The sequence below is a fragment of the Ranitomeya variabilis genome, chromosome 1 (assembly GCF_051348905.1).
Source record: "Ranitomeya variabilis isolate aRanVar5 chromosome 1, aRanVar5.hap1, whole genome shotgun sequence".
Classification (NCBI taxonomy): domain Eukaryota; kingdom Metazoa; phylum Chordata; class Amphibia; order Anura; family Dendrobatidae; genus Ranitomeya; species Ranitomeya variabilis.
Window position 1 is genome coordinate 382,947,071 of NC_135232.1, and position 14,416 is coordinate 382,961,486.

The window sequence follows — 14,416 nt, forward strand, 5'->3', positions numbered from 1 at the left end:
GGGAACCATACGCACCGCACATGCCTGGGAACTTATAGGAACTTCCGATTCCGATTTCCGATATCACAAAAATATCGGAACTCGGTATCGGAATTCCGATACAGCAAATATCGGCCGATACCCGATATTTGCAGTATCGGAATGCTCAACACTAGTGACCAGCATCTAGTGGAAGCAAATATGGAGAGGCTCTCAAATTATGCTAGAAATGTCTGTTTGGTCACAATACATAAAATAGCCAATGTGTTTATGTATAATAAAGTTTATGCTTTATTAAGGAAATCCAAGTATCCATAAAGTTTCCATTCAATACTTTCTTTTGTTGAAAAGACATTGTAAAGATTAATAACATATTTATATGAAAAACTTTCTTCACATTACTAGATTATATTGAAGATAATAAAAAATTTTCATCCATTTATATCATATGATTACTCGTCATAGCCAGCGAGGGAAACAAGAACAGTCTGATAGTTCCCTTTTGTTTCAGCCTAAAAGGAAAATAAAAAAGGATCAGTTCCTAAAAATCATGTTTGCTAAATACATAGATACAATTTTCAGCTTGTCATCATAAATACTTTCCTTTCTTTGATTAGCATACAGTTATTAGATATGACTATCTAGCTGAATGTGCATATTATTTCAAAAGATCAGCTTTAGATGTTTCTTATCTCCAAACAAGGTAAAAAAGAAATCATCCTGTGACATTGAAGTTTAACGCCTTAACGGTCATTTTGGTAAACTGTTAACCTGTCTTAAGCTTTGACTTGTGGGAATTAGGGTGCTGCAACCCACACCAATTGCAAAAAGAAAAGAGTAGAAATGTTCACCTGAGTACAGCTCTCCTCCAGCACTCAATATGGTATCAAAAGAAAGTATATGGAACCTATGAGGAAAGTAGCACTTGGGTGAGCACTTCTGCTCATTTATTTCCGCGATTGATGGGCTTCTAACCCCTTGGAATATTTTTTCAAAACAGCAGGTACACTTTAAGGAACTACGTGTATGCCCCCGAAAGACTTTAAATTGTTGGCCAGATAATACCAAAATTGGTGAGATCCGTTGACAAATGCAAGTCCTATGGGCATCTTTAGTTTTTATGAGCAAATACAGGTGCATCTCACAACATTAGAATATCATCAAAAAGTTAATTTACTTCAGTTCTTCAAAAGAAAAAGTGAAACTCATACATTCTATAGCAGTGTTTCTCAACTCCAGTCCTCAAGACCCACCAACAGTCCAAGTTTTCAGGATTTCCATAGGTGATGGAGTTAATGATGAAGCAGGTGATGAAATTATCACCTGTAAAATACTAAGAGATCCTGAAAACTTGACCTGTTGGTGGGTCTTGAGGACTGGAGTTGAGAAACACTGTTCTATAGAGTCATTACAAACAGAGTGATCTATTTCATGTGTTTATTCCTGTTAGTCTTGATGATTATGGCTTACAGACAATGAAAACACAAAAGTCATTATCTCAGTAAATTAGAATACTTTATAACACCAGCTTGAAAAAATGACTGTAAAATCCCAAATGTTAGCCTCCTGAAATGTATATTCAGTAAATGCACTCAATACTTGGTCGGGGCTCTATTGGCATCAATTAGTGCATCAATGCGGCTTTGCATGGAGGCGATCAGCCTGTGGCACTGCTGAGGTGTTATGGAAGCCCAGGTTGCTTTGATAGCAGCATTCAGTTTGTCTGCATTGTGGGGTCTGGTAATTCTCATCTTCCACTTTACAATACCCCAGGGTATAAGGTCAGGCAAGTCTGCTGGCCAATCAAGCACAATGATACTGTTGTTTTTAAACCATACATTTCAGTAGGCCAACATTTCAAATTTTAGAATCATTTTTCAAGCTGGTGTTATAAAGCATTCTAATTTACTGAGATAATGACTTTTGGGTTTTCATTGGCTGAAAGCCATAATCATCAACATTAACAGAAATAAACACTTGAAATAGATCACTCTGTAATGACTCTATATAATATATGAGTTTCACTTTTTGTATTGAAGAACTGAGATAAATTAACTTTTTAATAATATTCTAATTTTGTGAGATGCACCTGTATATTGGCAACTTTACATTCAGTGAATACACTATAAAGAAGAAAAGATAGAATGCCTACCATAATAACATCACGTAGGGGTTTGCCAGTGATCTGCTTGAACTGGGTTTTAATGGCTTTCATATCAATCTCATGCCGTGAAACCATTATCCTGTTGAGAATTTTTTCTCGAGTTCCCAAACCCTATGCAAATAGGATATTGATAAGATTAAGAAGACATATCTCTAAGTTATTGTTCATTTCTGATATTGATGACCTCCCCTGAGGATGTCATTAATATTACCGAAAATAATTATACTAAAGGATATATACAATCCATATATTATTACATATTATCGTTTTTTTTATCCAACAGTAAACATCAGATAAAACAGCAAAGATTCATCACAAGTTGAGATGACTCCATCCCAGCCAATTAAATCCAATTTTGTAATGAAGTTAAGAAAATATGATTTCAGAAAATGTAATTCAGCTAATAACATGTGTTGCTAGGATTAAAAACCAGAGCAATGCTTTAGAGCCTCTTCTCGAAATGAACATAGGTGAATATGTTTGACTTCTTGTTCTTTTGTTGTCTATTAGACTGCCGGTGACAGCTGAATGGGTCCAATAGACATTGAATGGAAACAATTTTGAAAAGCTTTGCTTCTTTTTTATTGATTTGTATGTATCAGGTAAAAAATTGTAAAGGGTTTAGATTAAAAATTGTTATATGTTGCTTATACAACTTGCATACATTACAATACATTGCAAGCTGCTTGATGCTATACAGTGTAAGGCTGGATAGCAAGATAGACTAATAGCTCAGTCTTCATCAAATCCTGTCTTCTAAATAAATGTAAGATCAATTTTTATTTGATATGAACAGAATTGAGCTTAGCTCTTTCAGAAGAAAACAGAAAGTGCGTAGAATATGCTTGTGCCTGTGATTGACTTGGAGCTCAGCTTCTGTAATTGACACTTAATGACACTTAGTAGATTGCAATGTATTGCAATGTACCAAAGTTGCAAAAGTAAAACAGATATACATTTTTAATGAAAACCAATGTATTATTTTTTACATGTCAAATGTATTAGAGTAAACAAATAAAAAATTGATCAGTTAAAAGGGTTGTCTCACAATGGACATTTATCACGTACCAAGAGTGTTCATTAAAGATTTCCCCTGACCCACTTCTATTTATCACAGGACCCTGAAACAGCACATGTGCAATGATATAAGTCTCTATAGTTTACGTGTTAATTTGCAACTCAGAACTGATAACCGTCTTGATTTTACAGGTGCTGAAGTTGTGTGAGGTTTGATAAAGGACCCAGTGGAATACAGAGCAGTCATCAAATTTCCTTCACTTGAAAAGCCGCACACAAAAGGAGGTAAAATGAAAGAGGTTTATGGTTTTGATTCCCTAGCATATCATGTAGTCAAGAACTGGAATTGTCAATATGGTCAGACTTTGGTGCACACAGCTCCAATTCAAGGGCGACCCCACTCTGCTATTGATGAACACACCATCCAGCAAGTGAAGGTCGCCATTTTGGAGAATCGCCATGGAACCATTCAACATCTAGCCCAAAATGTCAAGATTAGTGAGGGGTCCATGGAAAAAATCATCCAAGACCATCTTCATATGCATTAGGTATCCACTCTCTGGGTTCCCCAGCTGCTCACACCTTTCCAGAAGCAGGAACGAGTCGAATGCTCTCAGGCTCTATTGACGATGTGCCATGGATACCAGGAGGACTTTTTCAACAGACTGATCACACAGGATGAAAGCTGGGTCCATCATTATAATCCTGACACTAAAGTCCAGTCGATGCAATGGAAGCATCATAACTCACGGCCTCCGAAGAAGGTACATGCCCAACCCTCGGCAGGCAAGGTCATGCTCACAGTATTTTGGGACCAGCACGGAGTAATATTGATGGATTTCCTAGCAAAGGGTACCATGATCACTGGGGCATACTACGCTTTACTGCTGCAGAAATTTCGGGAGGCATTAAAACAAATAGATGTGGCATGCTCACCAAAGGTGCCCACCTTCTGCAAGACAATACACCAGTTCTCAACTCACATGTTGCCCAAATGGAAGCATGCTTTGAAATTCTACTGCACCCCCTTATTCCCCTGACCTCGCACCATCGGACTTCCACCTCTTTCCAACAATGAAGTTAATTTTGAAGGGTAAGCATTTTCAAGATGATGAGACTCTGATTTCCGAAGTCACAACGTGGCTTTTGGAGCAACCTGTCGACTTCTACAAGCGAGATGTTTACAGTTGCTTAAAGAGATGGGAGAAGTGTGTGTCCCTAGCTGGCACATATGTGGAGAAGGACTAATAACTCTGCCAAGTTACAATACTTTCAGTCCACAGGAAGTGGGTCAGGGGAAATCTTTAATGAACGCCACTCATATAGCTATAGAATATGTAATAAATGTTTGTTTGATTGAAGTTTCATTTGAGATCCCCATTATTGAATATAAGGGAACTAAGCCCTCACTTTACATTGAGGAGTTTAAATATGGGGGTGAGCAGTGATCTTTTATGCACCCTGTGGATCCAATCCAATTTATGAAACTGGTGGTGATATAGTGCAGCACTTGGCTGTTGCTACTCAAAGATACTGAATCAAGTGACAGGGTACATTTGTGAACATTCTATTTATACTTATCATTGTGGTAGCAAGGATGAAATATAGTTAGAGGACCCTTGTTCTATTGAAATGTAGATGTCTCTCTACTCAAATATTTATCAACTAGCCTGTGGATAGGTGATAAATGTCAATTTGGGGAAAACCTTTTGAATTTCTACTTTAGAGTATTATTTAGTCAGTTCATCAAAAATCTAGTGTAACTAGATGAGTTGCTAGGTTTCTAAGTGGTATACTTTTGTATAGCTCCTAATTGTCCCAGATCCAGTTGGACATTTCAGAATTTTGGTCTATGTTCAACTGACTCGGGTGGCGAGCCAAGTGTCACACCCTGCCATCATCAGTGCAGCACCGTGCAGCATGAACTCTGACCAGCTGAGCGCACACTGTGTAGCGCTCCCCTGAGAAGACAGAAGAGAGTTCTGTGGGAAAAATAGAAGCTTCAGCACAACCAAATATTCCATCAGACCAATCATTCCATCATTGGGTCTCTGCCTGATGCAGAGCAGCTGAGTCCTAGTTCACTCAGATCAGCCTTGCTAGTGACAAATCCCTGGATATTTTCCATGTAACTTAGGGTACTGTCTCACAGTGGCACTTTGGTCGCTACGACGGCACGATCCGTGACGTTCCAGCGATATCCATACGATATCACTGTGTCTGACACGCTACTGCGATCAGGGACCCCGCTGAGAATCGTACGTCATAGCAGATCGTTTGAAACTTTCTTTCGTCGTCAAGTGTCCCGCTGTGGCGGCATGACAGAAAGTTGACCTAGCTCAGTATAGTCATTGGAGACAGCCAGGTTCTGCTGTGCATTCAATTACATATCCATCCCCTGCTGCTTTCCGATGTTCTGCTCTTATAATGGACTGGAGAACAAAAAAGTATAGAAGTAGTGTAAACACAGCCTTAAAATGGTTGTCCCTCACTTTCTAAACTTTTCCTAAAGTGGCCAGGTGAGAATAAAATGGTAAGGCTGCCGTCACACTAGCAGTATTTGGTCAGTATTTTACATCAGTATTTGTAAGCCAAAACCAGGAGAGGAACAATTAGAGGAAAAGTATAATAGAAACATATGCACCACTTCTGCATTTATCACCCACTCCTGGTTTTGGCTTACAAATACTGATGTAAAATACTGATCAAATACTGCTAGTGTGACGGCAGCCTAATAGGTGTGGCTATAGTTAAGAACATGGCTTAAAATATGTCCCCCTTTCTCTTCTACAAAAGTTGGGAAGTATGATGATATGTGTTGAGTAGAGTTTGAGTTGAATTTCCTGAAATTTTACAGTTTTATACTCTGTTCCTCTCTCTTTTTTTCAAATGTTAGGAGGTGTGTACTTTTGTATTTATACACTATTTATTAAGTACGGCTGTTGATTAATTTTTATAGTAAAATGTTAATATATATTTTCAAATAATGTGTATTTGACTTACCTTCATTGCAAGGTGCAACTTTTCTGCAAAATATCCGGGTTTGCTTACAGCAACTTTTGCTACATAAAACAGATATGAATTATTGTCTTATCCTCCATTAAAAATAAAAGTATACACAAAAACCCCCAGAAATAATAAGAATAAATAGTAGTTGCAAAACAGGTGATGGAGTATGGTATTTTTTCTCTCAGCCTGACACAGAATTCAGCAGAAAAAAAATCCATTTGCCTCGAAAGTGGGAAGCATATAGAGATGAAGTAGGAACTATGGAAATCAATCGATAGAGAATTATGACTTGGAACTTAGAAGTTATAAGAACCAGGCATGGGTTCTTCTGAGCAACTGCCTTGAATGCTATAAATTCCCCCAAAAAATCTCACCATTAGGCTGGCGTCACACTAGTGAGTTTTACGGACTTAAGAGCGCAGAAAATACGTCCGTAAAACTCGCCAAACAAACGGCACAATTATTCTCAATGGGTCTGGTCCTATCAGCCGTATATTACGGATCCGTATTATACGGCTTTCTACGGCGGTACAAAATCGCAGCATGCTGTGTTTGTCACCGTATTGCGCAAATAATACGCCAATGAAAATCTATGGGGGTGAGAAAAATACAGATTCCACACGGACCACCAGTGTGACATGCGAGAAATACGCAGAGGTGTTAGTGAAAAGCCGGTAATTCAATTGCCGGCTTTTCATTTCTCCTTCCCCAACCCGACAGGATATGAGACATGGTTTACATACAGTAAACCATCTCATATCCCCTTTTTTTTTTGCATATTCCACACTACTAATGTTAGTAGTGTGTATGTGCAAAATTTGGGCGCTGTAGCTTGTAAAATAAAGGGTTAAATCGCGGAAAAAAATTGGCGTGGGCTCCCGTGCAATTTTCTCCGCCAGAGCGGTAAAGCCAGTGACTGAGGGCAGATATTAATAGCCAGGAGAGGGTCCATGGTTATTGCCCCCCCCCCCCCGGCTAAAAACATCTGCCCCCAGCCACCCCAGAAAAGGCACATTGAGTCGCCTCACCGCGACTCAATGTAAGTACAGATCACCCAGCTTTCCTTTCAGCACCCGGGGTTTTTACAGCCACGAGCGAGTGCTTTAGCGCAGCTCCTGGCTGTAAAATGATTTAACCCCTTCAGATGGATTTACTTCGTGGGACCTGACAGTTCATCCGAAGGTATGTATATTGTTGGTTTATTATTTTGCCAAGCGAGGGTCTTCCGGATGGATTGAGAGAGCAATAAAATACTAAAACAACATGTTTGTTTATTTCATTAAAATACTTTTTAATAACGTGTGTGTGTGTTTTTTAACCCTTTCATACAATTGGATTAATAATGAATAGGTGACATAATTGACGCCTCTCCATTATTAATCTGGCTTAATGTCACCTTACAATAGCAAGGTGACATTAACCCTTCATTACCCCATATCCCACCGCTACACGGGAGTGGGAAGAGAGTGGCCAAGTGCCAGAATAGGCGCATCTTCAAGATGTGCCTTTTCTGGGGTGGCTGGGTGTTGTGAATTTGCTTTTTGCTCCCTCTAGTGGTTACTAGTTTTTTGACTCTGGTTTTTCTGTCATTCCTTTTATCCGCACCTGGGTCGTTAGTTAGGGGTGTTGCTATATAAGCTCCCTGGACCTTCAGTTCAATGCCTGGCAACGTAGTTATCAGAGCTGTCTGCTGTGCTCTTGTCTACTGATCCTGGTTCCAGTTATATCAGCTAAGTCTGCCTTTTGCTTTTTGCTATTTGTTTTGGTTTTGTATTTTTGTCCAGCGTTTTCCAAATCTTTATCCTGACCTTAGCTGGAAGCTCTAGGGGGCTGGTGTTCTCCCCCCGGACCGTTAGACGGTTCGGGGGTTCTTGAATTTCCAGTGTGGATTTTGATAGGGTTTTTGTTGACCATATAAGTTACCTTTCTTTATTCTGCTATCAGTAAGCGGGCCTCTCTGTGCTAAACCTGGTTCATTTCTGTGTTTGTCATTTCCTCTTACCTCACCGTCATTATTTGTGGGGGGCTTCTATCCAGCTTTGGGGTCCCCTTCTCTGGAGGCAAGAAAGGTCTTTGTTTTCCTCTACTAGGGGTAGCTAGATTCTCCGGCTGGCGCGTGTCATCTAGAATCAACGTAGGAATGATCCCCGGCTACTTCTAGTGTTGGCGTTAGGAGTAGATATATGGTCAACCCAGTTACCACTGCCCTATGAGCTGGATTTTTGTATTCTGCAGACTTCCACGTTCCTCTGAGACCCTCGCCATTGGGGTCATAACAGTTTGCCAGGCCCGTATTAAATGTTTAATGCATTGCAGAAGAGGGATTATAAGAAAGAAGATTCTGAGTTTTTTTTTTTTTTCTCCTTCCCCTTTACCTCAGAGTGGCTATGCTTGCTGCAGACATGAATGTCCAGACCTTGATTACAAGTGTGGACCAGCTGGCTACTCGTGTGCAGGGCATACAAGACTATGTTATCAGAAATCCTAGGTCAGAACCTAAAATACCGATTCCTGAACTGTTTTCCGGAGACAGGTTTAAGTTTAGGAATTTCGTGAATAATTGTAAATTGTTTTTGTCCCTGAGACCCTGTTCATCAGGAGATTCTGCTCAGCAAGTAAAAATTGTTATTTCGTTCTTACGGGGCGACCCTCAGGATTGGGCTTTTTCGCTGGCGCCAGGAGATCCGGCATTGGCTGATCTTGATGCGTTTTTTCTGGCGCTCAATTTACTTTATGAGGAACCCAATCTTGAGATTCAGGCAGAAAAGGCCTTGCTGTCTATGTCTCAGGGGCAGGACGAGGCTGAAGTGTATTGCCAAAAATTTCGGAAATGGTCCGTGCTGACACATTGGAACGAGTGTGCACTGGCCGCTAATTTTAGAAATGGCCTTTCTGAAGCCATTAAGAATGTTATGGTGGATTTTCCCATTCCCACAGGTCTGAATGATACTATGGCACTGGCTATTCAAATTGACCGGTGGTTGCGGGAGCGCAAAACCGCAAATTCTCTCATGGTGTTGTCTGAACAGACACCTAATTCGGTGCAATGTGATAGAAAAACCGCAAATTCCCTCATGGTGTTGTCTGAACAGACACCTGATTTAATGCAATGTGATAGAATCCTGACTAGAAATGAGCGGAAAATTCATAGACGCCGGAATGGCTTGTGCTACTACTGTGGTGATTCTACACATGTTATCTCAGCATGCTCTAAACGTATAGCTAAGGTTGTTAGTCCTGTCACCGTTGGTAATTTGCAACCTAAATTTATTCTGTCTGTAACTTTGATTTGCTCACTGTCATCTTATCCTGTCATGGCGTTTGTAGATTCAGGTGCTGCCCTGAGTCTCATGGATCTCTCATTTGCTAAGCGCTGTGGATTTACTCTTGAACCATTAGAAAATCCTATTCCTCTTAGGGGTATTGATGCTACACCATTGGCAGCAAATAAACCGCAGTATTGGACTCAGGTTACCATGTGCATGACTCCTGAACACCGCGAGGTGATACGTTTCCTGGTTTTACATAAAATGCATGATTTGGTCGTTTTAGGGCTGCCATGGTTACAGACCCATAATCCAGTCCTGGACTGGAAGGCTATGTCAGTCTCAAGTTGGGGCTGTCGTGGTATTCATGGGGATTCCCTGCCTGTGTCTATTGCTTCTTCTACGCCTTCGGAAGTTCCGGAGTATTTGTCTGATTATCAGGATGTCTTCAGTGAGTCTGAGTCCAGTGCACTGCCTCCTCATAGGGACTGTGACTGTGCTATAGATTTGATCCCAGGCAGTAAATTTCCTAAGGGAAGACTGTTTAATCTGTCGGTACCTGAACATACCGCTATGCGTTCATATATCAAGGAGTCTCTGGAAAAAGGACATATTCGTCCGTCTTCTTCCCCTCTTGGTGCGGGATTCTTTTTTGTGGCAAAAAAGGACGGATCTTTGAGACCTTGTATTGATTATCGGCTTTTAAATAAGATCACTGTCAAATTTCAGTATCCTTTACTGCTGTTGTCTGACTTGTTTGCCCAGATTAAGGGTGCCAAGTGGTTCACCAAGATAGACCTTCGTGGTGCGTACAACCTTGTGCGCATTAAGCAAGGTGATGAATGGAAAACCGCATTCAATACGCCCGAAGGTCATTTTGAGTACTTGGTGATGCCTTTTGGGCTCTCCAATGCGCCTTCAGTTTTTCAGTCCTTTATGCATGACATTTTCCGGAAGTATCTGGATAAATTTTTGATTGTTTATCTGGATGATATTTTGGTTTTTTCTGATAATTGGGATTCGCATGTGGAGCAGGTCAGGTTGGTCTTTAAAATTTTGCGTGAAAATTCTTTGTTTGTCAAGGGCTCAAAGTGTCTCTTTGGTGTACAGAAGGTTCCCTTTTTGGGGTTCATTTTCTCCCCTTCTGCTGTGGAGATGGACCCAGTCAAGGTCCGAGCTATTCTTGATTGGACTCAGCCCTCGTCAGTTAAGAGTCTTCAGAAGTTCTTGGGCTTCGCTAACTTCTACCGTCGTTTTATCGCTAATTTTTCTAGCATTGTGAAACCTTTGACGGATATGACCAAGAAGGGCTCCGATGTATCTAACTGGGCTCCTGCTGCCGTGGAGGCTTTCCAGGAGTTGAAACGCCGGTTTACTTCGGCGCCTGTTTTGTGCCAGCCTGACGTCTCACTTCCCTTTCAGGTTGAGGTGGATGCTTCGGAGATTGGGGCAGGGGCCGTTTTGTCGCAGAGAGGCCCTGGTTGCTCTGTTATGAAACCTTGTGCCTTTTTCTCTAGGAAGTTTTCGCCTGCCGAGCGAAATTATGATGTGGGCAATCGGGAGTTGTTGGCCATGAAATGGGCATTTGAGGAGTGGCGTCATTGGCTCGAGGGTGCTAAGCATCGTGTGGTGGTCTTGACTGATCACAAAAATCTGATGTATCTCGCGTCTGCTAAACGCCTTAATCCGAGACAGGCCCGCTGGTCATTGTTTTTCTCCCGCTTTGATTTTGTTGTCTCGTATTTACCAGGTTCAAAGAATGTGAAGGCCGATGCTCTTTCTAGGAGCTTTGTGCCTGATGCTCCTGGAGTCGCTGATCCTGTTGGTATTCTTAAAGATGGAGTTATCTTGTCAGCTATTTCTCCGGATCTGCGACGTGTGTTGCAGAGATTTCAGGCTGATAGGCCTGAGTCTTGTCCACCTGACAGACTGTTTGTCCCGGATAAGTGGACCAGCAGAGTCATTTCCGAGGTTCATTCCTCGGTGTTGGCAGGTCACCCGGGAATTTTTGGCACCAGAGATCTGGTGGCCAGGTCCTTTTGGTGGCCTTCCTTGTCAAGGGATGTGCGGTCATTTGTGCAGTCCTGTGGGACTTGTGCTCGAGCTAAGCCTTGCTGTTCTCGTGCCAGCGGTTTGCTCTTGCCCTTGCCTGTCCCGAAGAGACCTTGGACACATATCTCCATGGATTTCATTTCTGATCTTCCGCTATCTCAGGGCATGTCCGTTATCTGGGTGATATGTGATCGCTTCTCCAAGATGGTCCATTTGGTTCCTTTGCCTAAGCTGCCTTCCTCTTCCGATCTGGTTCCTGTGTTTTTCCAGAACGTGGTTCGTTTGCACGGCATCCCTGAGAATATTGTGTCAGACAGAGGATCCCAGTTCGTTTCCAGGTTCTGGCGATCCTTTTGTAGTAGGATGGGCATTGATTTGTCGTTTTCGTCTGCTTTCCATCCTCAGACTAATGGACAGACGGAGCGAACCAATCAGACTTTGGAGGCTTATTTGAGGTGTTTTGTCTCTGCTGATCAGGACGATTGGGTGACATTCTTGCCGTTGGCTGAGTTTGCCCTTAATAATCGGGCTAGTTCCGCCACCTTGGTTTCGCCTTTTTTCTGCAACTCTGGTTTCCATCCTCGCTTTTCTTCGGGTCATGTGGAGCCTTCTGACTGTCCTGGGGTGGATTCTGTGGTGGATAGGTTGCAGCAGATCTGGAATCATGTGGTGGACAACTTGAAGTTGTCACAGGAGAAGGCTCAGCGCTTTGCCAACCGCCGCCGCGGTGTGGGTCCCCGACTACGCGTTGGGGATTTGGTGTGGCTTTCTTCCCGCTTTGTTCCTATGAAGGTCTCCTCTCCCAAATTTAAACCTCGTTTTATTGGGCCTTACAAGATATTGGAAATCCTTAATCCTGTATCTTTTCGTCTGGATCTTCCTGTGTCGTTTGCTATTCACAATGTATTTCATAGGTCCTTGTTGCGGCGGTACATTGTGCCTGTAGTTCCTTCTGCTGAGCCTCCTGCTCCGGTGTTGGTTGAGGGCGAGTTGGAGTACGTGGTGGAGAAGATCTTGGATTCTCGCCTCTCCAGGCGGAGGCTTCAGTACCTGGTCAAGTGGAAGGGCTATGGTCAGGAGGATAATTCCTGGGTGGTCGCCTCTGATGTTCATGCGGCCGATTTAGTTCGTGCCTTTCATGCCGCTCATCCTGATCGCCCTGGTGGTCGTGGTGAGGGTTCGGTGACCCCTCACTAAGGGGGGGGGGTACTGTTGTGAATTTGCTTTTTGCTCCCTCTAGTGGTTACTAGTTTTTTGACTCTGGTTTTTCTGTCATTCCTTTTATCCGCACCTGGGTCGTTAGTTAGGGGTGTTGCTATATAAGCTCCCTGGACCTTCAGTTCAATGCCTGGCAACGTAGTTATCAGAGCTGTCTGCTGTGCTCTTGTCTACTGATCCTGGTTCCAGTTATATCAGCTAAGTCTGCCTTTTGCTTTTTGCTATTTGTTTTGGTTTTGTATTTTTGTCCAGCGTTTTCCAAATCTTTATCCTGACCTTAGCTGGAAGCTCTAGGGGGCTGGTGTTCTCCCCCCGGACCGTTAGACGGTTCGGGGGTTCTTGAATTTCCAGTGTGGATTTTGATAGGGTTTTTGTAGACCATATAAGTTACCTTTCTTTATTCTGCTATCAGTAAGCGGGCCTCTCTGTGCTAAACCTGGTTCATTTCTGTGTTTGTCATTTCCTCTTACCTCACCGTCATTATTTGTGGGGGGCTTCTATCCAGCTTTGGGGTCCCCTTCTCTGGAGGCAAGAAAGGTCTTTGTTTTCCTCTACTAGGGGTAGCTAGATTCTCCGGCTGGCGCGTGTCATCTAGAATCAACGTAGGAATGATCCCCGGCTACTTCTAGTGTTGGCGTTAGGAGTAGATATATGGTCAACCCAGTTACCACTGCCCTATGAGCTGGATTTTTGTATTCTGCAGACTTCCACGTTCCTCTGAGACCCTCGCCATTGGGGTCATAACAGCTGGGGGCAGATGTTTGTAGCCAGGGGGGGCCAATAACCATGGACCCTCTCCTGGCTATTAATATCTGCCCTCAGTCACTGGCTTTACAGCTCTGGCGGAGAAAATTGCGCGGGAGCCCACACCAATTTTTTCCGCGATTTAACCCTTTATTTTACAAGCTACAGCGCCCAAATTTTGCACATACACACTACTAACATTAGTAGTGTGGAATATGCAAAAAAAAAGGGGATATGAGATGGTTTACTGTATGTAAACCATGTCTCATATCCTGTCGGGTTGGGGAAGGAGAAATGAGAAGCCGGCAATTGATTTACTGGCTTTTCACATATATCGCGCTGAATTAAATATAAATACAGAATATATATATATGTGTGTCTCAATGACATATATATATATATATATATATATATATATATACTGTATATATGTTTTATCGAACATTTGAGCACATAAATCCATTAGATGTCGGTTTTGCAAGCCTGCGAGAAAATATCGCAGTACGGATGCCATACGGATTACATACAGAGGATGCCATGCGCAAAATACACTGACACACCCTGCCTACGGATGACATACGGACCACTATTTTGGGAACATTTCTCCGTATTACGGCCGTATTACGGCCGTAAAAAACGGACCGTATTGTCTTACGCTGAGTGTGACGCCGGCCTTATTGTTCTAATGACTGCGTTTATTTTTGCAGAAACCGATGGTTAATCAGATATGCTAATTAAGGTGCTCTGTGCACTCTTGGAGTGGCAAGAAGGCTCAGTGCACCATTCTGCCCACTGGCTTTGCATGCATTCATCTTACTCACTGGTGATTGAAATCATTGGTTTGCCCGAAGCAAATAATGTTTCTAAAGAAATATCAGGCAAGCCAGAACTGTCAATCACTATTGCGGGAGTATACAAAACTCATGGCTGGAACGGTACACTGAGACTCTTGGCAAAACTAAGGCTG

General features: G+C 42.3%; 1 protein-coding gene across 1 annotated transcript in view; it reads right to left on the bottom strand.

The window, feature by feature from the left end:
• Positions 1–246: 246 nt before the first annotated feature.
• Positions 247–14,416, bottom strand: part of LOC143760573 (annexin A1-like) — a 43,642-nt gene continuing 29,472 nt past the window's right edge. Inside the window, exons 11-13 of the mRNA XM_077249036.1 lie at positions 6,164–6,222; positions 2,132–2,254; positions 247–491 (exon numbers count right to left, since the gene is read on the bottom strand). Coding sequence (XP_077105151.1) covers positions 432–491; positions 2,132–2,254; positions 6,164–6,222 — 242 coding nt within the window. The 3' untranslated portion in view covers positions 247–431. The remainder of the gene's footprint in view (positions 492–2,131; positions 2,255–6,163; positions 6,223–14,416) is intronic.